At 59.0% G+C, this 8884-nt stretch overlaps 1 protein-coding gene across 1 annotated transcript in view; it reads left to right on the plus strand.

The window, feature by feature from the left end:
• Window positions 1-6263, plus strand: part of LOC104387922 (diacylglycerol kinase beta-like) — a 19206-nt gene extending 12943 nt beyond the window's left edge. The window contains exons 18-23 of the mRNA XM_009996718.1: window positions 163-227; window positions 818-908; window positions 3769-3970; window positions 5372-5492; window positions 5582-5642; window positions 6165-6263. Coding sequence (XP_009995020.1) covers window positions 163-227; window positions 818-908; window positions 3769-3970; window positions 5372-5492; window positions 5582-5642; window positions 6165-6263 — 639 coding nt within the window. The remainder of the gene's footprint in view (window positions 1-162; window positions 228-817; window positions 909-3768; window positions 3971-5371; window positions 5493-5581; window positions 5643-6164) is intronic.
• The last annotated feature ends 2621 nt before the right edge of the window (window positions 6264-8884 follow it).

An 8884-nucleotide genomic window follows, 5' to 3' on the forward strand; every position in this document is an offset into this window, starting at 1 on the left:
AGCACAGCATGGGTCAGCCACCCAGGAGTTGTGGGGTGCTCCTCATCTCATCCCTGCTGATGCCAAGGGAAGCCACTGCAGGTGGCATTTGGTGACAGCTTCAGAGTGAGGTGTCCATGTCCCTGCTGCCCCTCTGAGCCCTCTCTGCCCCTCCCCCTGCAGGATGCCTCCATCGCCCACCGCTTCCATGTCATGAGAGAAAAGCACCCTGAGAAGTTCAACAGCAGGTAAGGGCTGGGGTGGGCAGTGAGGGCAGGGAGCAGCTCACTCCTCCTCCTGGGCTCCGGGTGCAGGGAAATGGCTTTGACAGCAGCAGGAGCCATGGCCTGCACCCCCCAGCCCCCATGTGGAGAAGTACCTGCTAGAAAAACCCCAAATGGACCAAAACAACCACCTCTGCTCTGAGATTTCAGCCCCCCTGGGCTTACAGCTCCCTCCCCCGAAGCCCAGCACGGCAGGTGATGCCAGGGAGGAGCCAGGGGTGTCAGTGTGGCACATCTCCATGGGGTTCCTCATCCCTGGCAGCCCTGTCCAGAGATGACAGCCCAGCTGAGAGCCAGTGGAGGCACCCTGTCCCATGCCAGGAGAGCACCCAGCACCCTGCTCCTCCCCTGCTGTGGGGTGTCAGAGCCAGGTCCACCTGAGCCACCCCCTGTCCCACAGCCTGGCTCCCTGGGGCTGCCAGTCCCTCCCTGGGATGGCTTCTGTCCCCATCAGTGGCTCGTGTCCCATCACAACAGCTCCAGAAAGGCTCTGGTAGCCCATCCTGCTCGTGACTGGGGTTAGACACTGCTTCTGAGTCCCCTCTGTCCCCCAGGATGAAGAACAAGCTCTGGTACTTTGAATTTGGGACATCAGAGACCTTTGCAGCCACTTGCAAGAAGCTCCACGACTACGTCGAGGTGGAGGTGGGTTTCCCTGGGATGCTCCCTGACTTCCACCATGGCACAAAGGCCTTTGGGGAGATGTCACCCGTGGGTGCCTCAGGCAGAGCTTTGGCTGTTCAGGGAGAAGGTGCTGCAGCAGCTTGGACCCCTCAGAGCAGAAGGAGGATGCGGTGGCTGGCAGGACCCCCCTCCCACTGCTGCAAAGCCAGCCAGCTGTGAGCTGAAGAATAGCCCTGTATTTTCCCCTCCTTTCCAGCTGTATTCCAGAGCATGCCTGGAATATTCGCTCTGTAAACTCTGGGTCTGCTCCCAACCCTCGTTGGGTAACATGGAAACAGCTTTTAATTAGGGCAGGGAGGGGGGCCTGTGGCTGCTAAGGGTGCTGCCCTTTCTCCCCTCGTGCTGGGGGGCTCAGGCTGGGGCTTTGCTGGAAGCTTCCTCCTCTCATCTCTGGCTAATAAAAGTCAGGCTTGAGGGTGAGGGGATTAAAATGGTCACTGGTGAAGGTCTGACCAGGTTGGAGGGCACTGGGCAGGCCAAGGGCACCCAGAGGCCAGGGAGTTGGTGGCAGAATTCACAGCTTGGTTCTAGGCAGGGAGTTTCAGCCCTTCCCAAAGTCGAAAGCCGTGTCCTCAGGAGCAGGTGGGAAGGGGCAGGAGCCATCTCCACCCCTTGTCCCCCAGCACACCAGCAGCCCAGGTGCAGTGCTGCTGGAGATGGGCACAAGGTGCCCTCCCCTTCTCCCACCGCGCCAGGAAAGCGTTAATCCCCTGGGATCTGAAGGTGCAAGCAGGCAGCCTGTCCTCCCTCCCGCTCCCAGGCAACTGTCAGCCTCGCAGAGAAATGGCAGTTTTGTTTTGGAAATTGGCACTCCTTCCCTTCCAGCTCCTGGAAATGAATTTGCTTTTTTCTTTCCCCCCCCCCCCCAGCTGCAAATTTCAACTTCCAGCGTCGCTGCCAACGCGGCGTCAGCTGCCCCGGCTCAAAGAGCCCTTTGTAGCTGCCTGGCACACTCACAGGGGTGGGCTGTGCAGGGAGAAAATGCTCCCTGCATGGATCTATGTGGGCAGGCAGGGGTGGGTTCCTGTGGTCCTGCCCCTCCTGCCCAGCCCTGGACAGGAATTGGGCTCCCACAGCATCCCCAGGAGTCACACAGCCCAGACTTGCTGCCCTCCCGCCGTGGCTGGGTTGGTACCCACCATCTCCCAGGCAGGAAAGGTGCCCGTGGTCCAGGGAAATGCTGGGCTTGGCTGGAGGTGTGGGGATGTGGAATCAGAGCCCTCAGGATGAGCTCCTCAGAGCATTAGGGTCTGGTCTCTTCCTGCAAATCATTAAGATGGATTGAGGATGAAAGAGTTGACATCCTTTTACAAGGCTCAGAGAGACAGCTCTTCACTCCCAAACCAGAAGATTCCTGCCTAAACCAGGCTAAAAATAAGAACTTGGAGCATCAGTGGAGACAGAGCAGAGCTGAATATAGGGAGAATTGCTTGTGTGTGTCCCCAGCTGCACAAACCTGCAGCCAGTGTCCTCAGCACTTACCCACAGCCTATTGAAAATAAGCTTGAGACCTCCAGGTCTTTGGAAGAGGAGAACAACAGGAGCCAAAGTGGCAGCAGGGGTTGGTCAGTCCCTTCACATTCCCCTCTGCAAAGGTAGAGAGGACAGGAAAGTTGTTGCATCACCAAAAGACAAGGAAAAACGTGTGCCAGTATTGGCTGAAATGCAGCCCAGCAGGTAGAGGTGTAAAGGAAGGTCCAGCTTGGATGGGGAAGCAGCTGCTTCCTTCAGAGGGGTCTAGAAAGGGGATCCAGCATCATCTGGGCAGTGTGAGACTGAGAAGACCTAAAGTTAAGAAATCCATTTCCATGGCTGCTGCTTCCAGACCTGAGGAAAAGCTGCAGGCAACAGATATTTTACCTTTTCCAGGGAATTTTCAGCTGAGACAGCCCTACTGTGTGACAGCAAAGCCCGAGATACCACTTCTATGTTGCTGACTTGTGGTTTTCTCTCCAAAAGTGACCTTTTTTCCTCTGACTCCTTTCCTACCACTTCCTTACAGCCTCATTTCTAATTTCCAAATTGCACTTGCAGACAAAGTGGTTTGAGTAAGTTTCTGGGCAGCCATATCTTCTGATTCTTTGGGGTCAGTTGGAATAAGGGGAGGTAGGGAAGCATGTGCTGGAGATGCTTGTGTGGAGGTTGCTCCAAGAATGAGGTGGTGTTGCATCCTATTTTGGGTTGCCATACCCAGCCTGGCTGAGGTTTTAGACCCTCTTGTAGGATCTTCACTTTTTGAAACTGCTGTAGAATCACAGACTGGTTTGGGTTGGAAGGAACCTTAAAGACCATCAAGATCCAACCTTCTGCATGGGCAGGGACACCTCCCACCAGCCCAGGTTGCTCCAAGCCCCATCCAACCTGCCCTTCAACACTGCCAGGGATGGGGCAGCCACAGCTTCCCTGGGCAACCTGGGCCAGTTGAAAGAGAAAATAATTTATTCCTAATGTCTGGTATAAATTTACCCTCTTTGCAGCTTAAAACTGTCCCCCGTCCTTGTCCTCTCACTCCAAAGTCCCTCTCCAGCTTCCCTGGAGGCCCTTCAGGCACTGGAAGGCTGCATCTTGGATGTGCAGTAAAATTCAGCCAGAAATGGAGGGGAAAGCAGCACAAGGAAGGGAAGGTGATGGAAAAGCAAAGCCAGGAGTGTTTGCACCTCCAGCCCCCCTGGGACTACCCACACCACCCTGGGGACCTCCTGGCAGCACCGTGTGCTCAGGGCACCCCGCTCCTTCGGTGGCAGGTGGGGGGAAAGACCAGGCTGTGTGGGTGCCAGGGCCCCCTCTGCCCCCACCCTGACACTACCCATGTGCCCACCAGTGTGATGGGACCCTGCTGGACCTGAGCACCACCTCCCTGGAGGGCATTGCTGTCCTCAACATCCCCAGCATGTACGGTGGCTCCAACCTCTGGGGCGAGACCAAGAAGCAGCGCGGTTACAACCGGCTGGGCAAGAAAGTGCCTGAGAAGATGCCCACCACTGTGGTCACTGATGCCAAGGAGCTCAAGTTCTGTGTGCAGGGTGAGCAGCAGGGCCCTGGGGTGTTGGGTTTTTTGGGAGGGTTGCCTGGTGTCAGTGGGATTGGCACAGAGAGGAGCCAGGTAGCCCTGGTTCTGGCCACAGCTCAGTGCATGGGGCGCTGGAGCAGCAGCACTGGAGGGGTTGCTGTTGGCTCACTGCCTTTTGGGGTGGGAACTGTCTGTCTAAAGTGGTGATGGAGGGTGCTTCTGCCCACCTGGGGACAGCCCAGCACCATGTTTCTCATGGGCCTGGTGCCCATGGTGGCCAGAGAGGATGTGGCTCCCTGTACCCTGCCACTCCACACAGCCTCCAGGGTCACGGCTCAGGGGGGACCAGATGGGACCTGTCACCTTCAGGCAAGAGGCTGGGGGGCTCTTAGCACCCCACGGGGCTGGCAGGCAGCCACTGAAGGGCTGGGCACCCTCTGCTGCTGCAGAGGAGGAGCCAAGAGCAGATCTGCAGAGCTGGCACTGCTGGCATTTATAAGCAGCCTCCCTCCACAGAGCGGCAGCCTGGCTGTGGGGTTTCGGGAACAGCAGGGTCCCCACCCTGCCTGGCACCTCAGCCCTGCTGCTGCTGCAGCCTCTGGAGCCAGCCCCGTGGGCACAGGCAGCCCAAAGTGCTGGCAGGGTTCCCCAGCAGAAAGTGGTGGATTAGAAAGCATCAAAGTGCTTGTGTTTCCCACCTCCTGCAGCCCAGCACGAGGGTGAAAACCGGCCCCGGTGTCACCAGCCACCCCAGGCTGTCCCTGGCTGTCCCTCTGCCAGATGAGCCCATGGGAACAGGCAGCAGGGAGAAGGGCAGAGCAAAGGCCCATTCCAAAGGGTGGTGGAGGCCACAAGGTTGGTCTCCTGGGTTGGTCTACCCACTTGCAGGGCTTCTCCTTGGGGGGTTCCCACCAAGGTAAAAGAGAACCCTGAAGGGAATGAGAGATGGGGTGAGTGTTGGTCAAAGGGGGCAATGCCCTTGGGATTTGAGCAGATCCTTCCTGGGGAGGATTCCACTGGGCATCCTGGCTCCTGGGGTGCTGCAGTGCCCCAGGGCACCCAGGGGAGGTGGGGTGCCTGCCCCCATTTCATGCAACTCTGCAAACACGCAGTGGAAGCCCCGGTGGGGATCTGGGCTGTCACCTTGCAGCCCTGCAGGGCTGGGAACTCTTTCAGACCGGGAGTATTTTTGCTCCAGAGGTTTTGGACAGCAGTGTTGCTCAATGCTGCAAACGCCCAGCATGGTCTCTGGGTGCAGGGCACATGGGGACACATCCCCACAGTGCCACCAGCCCCAGTGCCCTCCAGAATAACCAGCAGCCCCCATGTGCTGGCCCCAGCATGTCAGGTGAGAGTGGAAGGCAGGGGATCCCTGGGGATGGGGGCGACCAACTCAGATCCCTCTCTCTTGCAGACCTCAGCGACCACCTCCTGGAGGTGGTGGGGCTGGAGGGTGCAATGGAGATGGGGCAGATCTACACGGGGCTGAAGAGTGCTGGGAAGAGACTGGCCCAGTGTTCGTCCGTCACCATCAGGTACTTGTCACCCTCCCAGCTGAGGGGCCCAAGGGATGGCAAAAGCTGGCACCTGTGTCACCCTGGTGCTGTCTCTTTGTGCCTTGCAGGACATCCAAGCTGCTGCCTATGCAGGTGGACGGGGAGCCCTGGATGCAGCCATCCTGCACCGTGAGTCCTGGGAACGGGGCAGGCAGGGGCTGGCAGCAGGCTGGGAAGCCTTGGCTCCCCATGCAGCCTGGCAAAGACTGGAGTTGGGAGGAAGCTGGTGGGTGGTCACAGAGCCTGGCCACCTGTGACTTATGTCCATGCCCACACCAGCCCTGCATGGTGGGAGCCATGGGGACAGGGACAATCCCCTCCCTTGCTGGGTGTGTGGGCAACATCCCTTCCTGGGGAGGTTGAGCTGGGGGTCCTCCACCATCTGACCAGCAGCTTGCCAGCAGGAGAAGTCCTCTCTCTGTCCCAGCCCAGCCTGGATGTTATTCCAGAGCTGTTTCTCCAGTGCAGCAAAGCATTAAAAAAACTCCATCAGTGGGAGCAGTGGCTCCTTGCCCCAGTGCTGGGTGCTGAGCTGCTCCCAGCTTGCACAGGTCACTCCCTGAGGTTCCCAGCTTCAGGGCTGCCTGGGGGAGGGGGGTGCGTTCAGAGCCCAGGACCCCCTACTGATCTGGCTTCTTCCCTTCTTTTTAGGTCAAAATTACACACAAAAGCCAAGTGCCAATGCTGCTGGGCCCCCCCCAGAAGAGCAGCTTCTTTTTCCTGAAGAGGAGAAACCGAACTCGAGACTAAGCAACGTGCAGGGAGGCACCTGGTGTCCAGGACACCCACCTGCTGGAGGGGACAGGGGGGTGTCCCCAAATCCCTACTCTGCAGTGGGGAGAGAAACCCCCTCCCCCCCCCTCCACGAAGCCCAGCAGGGATGATTTGTCCTGGGAAGGTCTTGGAGGCTCCTTCCCAACCACCACAAGCATCTTCTCCAGCTGGGATGGAAGCGGTGGAGGAAGGCAGGTGGTGGCAAGGGGAGCACGTTCACCAGAGCAGTGCTGGGACCTGGGGTTGTTTGGTTTCTTGTCCCTTTATTTAAATCACCCTCCCCCCACCCTCCTCAGCAGAACTGCAGATGAACAGACTCCCAGGAAAACGCTCAGCTTCACTTATTTATTTTTAATCCTCTTGAAGGACACTCAGTGTTTTGCTGCACTGGCGTTCTTGGTCCACCTACCCTTGCACGTTGGAGAAGTTATGAATTTTCTTAGCCTAGAGGAGACCATCTTGGCCCAGCCATCACCTTCAGCTTCTGGGGTGGGTTTTAGGCAGCTGCAAAAGTCACCTTTGCTGCTGGCCCCAGGAGCTGAGAAGTGTGAGACAGGCTGGGGACAGATGGTGCCTGGGCTGTGGGGACAAGCATGGGGTGGACAGAAGGAGACACTGTGTTTTGACATGGAAATGGCAAAGAAGGGATTTGGGGGAGGGGGTGGGGGGGAGCTGCCAAGCCTGGGAGCTCCCCCGTGCCCCAGCTCTGGGCTTTGTGTTCATATTTATGTATTTATTTACCAACTTTGGGGGGATGTTGGGGGTCACCTTCTTTTGTTTAGCCCAGGTTGGACATGACTGCCACCTTCCCCTCTGCTGGTTGTCCCCTACAGCACCTCTTTCCATATGGACTTTTCTCTCTCCTAAAGCCTGCCAGACCATGCCAGGGGCTGGGGACCCTGCGGCCAGACATCCAGAAGATCTTCTCACCTGGAAGTGTCCCCCCCTTCCCATTTCACACATCTCCTCATGTGCTTTGCCAGGCCAATGCCCTCCTGGCAGTGTCATGTGTCCCCAGCCTGATGTGGGGATGGACCATGGGATGCAGCTACTGCCCAGGATGCAACAGGGACCAGAAAGCAGATGAACACATGGAGGAGGCAGTGGTTGGATGTGTGCTCCATGGTGTTCCCAGGAGCCAGGATTTGGGCTCATGGGAAGGGCTGCTGGTTGCCTCTGTAAGCACCTGTGGTGGCCCAGCCTGTGGGGATGGATGCCTGGTTCCCAAATCGGCCCCTGCTCCCACACAGCTCCCTCAGGTCTGGTGGAGGCCTCTGGGAGCCAGAGGGAGACCTTGATCTTTTACCAACTTTGGGGGGATGTTGGGGGTCACCTTCTTTTGTTTAGCCCAGGTTGGACATGACTGCAACGTGTGCCCTGTGGATATTGGATAAACCACTGCGTGGCCCTGCTGTGCCCCTGCCACAGGGCAGGAAGCCCCAGCTGAGACCAGCCCCCCTGCACTCCCTGGTGACCCAGCACCTGGTGTCCTGGTGCTGCAGATTCCCCAGCATCCCACTGGCACTGCAGCAGGTGCTGCAGTCATTACGTTTCAGAGTGAACAGTGAGCTGAAAGGGAGCTGCCACCCCCCCCAGGCAGGGACACTGCTGGCGTGCAACCATCCCAGCTGGAGCTCAGAGCTGCTTCTGGAAGCCTCCAGCCCACGGGTCCCCTTCAGCCAGGGTGCAGGAGGAGGCTTTGGGGGCGGGGGGACAGGGGACACCCTGCCAAGGCTCCCTCTCCTGCCCTTGGCGCAGCGCTGGGCAGGGCTGGGAGCTGGTGCATCCCCCGTGGATACACCCCCGGGAAGCCATGAGGAGGAGCCCTGAGCCCTGGAGTGAGCAGGGACCCTGCTGCTGGGCACAGAGGGCGCGGCCGTGACCCGCACACACGGGCACTCGACACCCACCCTGCAGAAACCCCCACCCCCCGTCTGGGCAGCAGTTAATGAGTAGCCCGGTGAAGCCACCCGGGAGCCGTGGCCGGGAAAGGTCGGGTCCCCTGGGCCAGCAGCTCCTTCTGCCCCAGCCCCTGCCTGCCCAGCTGAGCCCCCGCAGCCCCCGGGGCTGTTTTCGAAGGAAAGCAAAACCCCTCGAGCGTTTCCCGAGCCCTGCCGGCAGGAGGGCTTTGGTGCCAACACATGAGGCCAGGGCTGCGTTGCGAGCAGCAGGTTTGGTTCCGTGTCCCTGCCTGCTCGGCCTTGATCCCGTGTTCTCTCCCGTGGCTCTGGTCAGAAAGTGCCCGTGTGGGATCAGGTTTTCCCCACAGACCTGCTCCTTGCACCCGTCACCGTTTGCTGGGCTCTGGGCAAAGAGCAGTGCTCGGGTCTCTGTGCTGGGGCAGCTGGGGAAGCAACTGGGCACCACAGCAGCAGAACCAGCAGCCCCACACTTGAGCTGACAGCTGGGCGAGGGCTGGGAGGGACACTCAGAGACCTGGTCCTGCAGGGCACAGGGACCCCAGGGCCACACCCTGGGCCGGCAGGGCAGTGACACACCAGCACCAGCCTGCAAAGAGTGAGGAGCTCCAATGGGGACATCCCTTTCTGCTGAGCAGTGAGACAGTCCCTGCCACCTCCTGTGGGGTGATGCAGCTT

The sequence above is a fragment of the Chaetura pelagica genome, unplaced genomic scaffold (assembly GCF_000747805.2).
Source record: "Chaetura pelagica isolate M959 unplaced genomic scaffold, ChaPel_1.0 scaffold264, whole genome shotgun sequence".
In the NCBI taxonomy this organism is placed as follows: Eukaryota; Metazoa; Chordata; class Aves; order Apodiformes; family Apodidae; genus Chaetura; species Chaetura pelagica.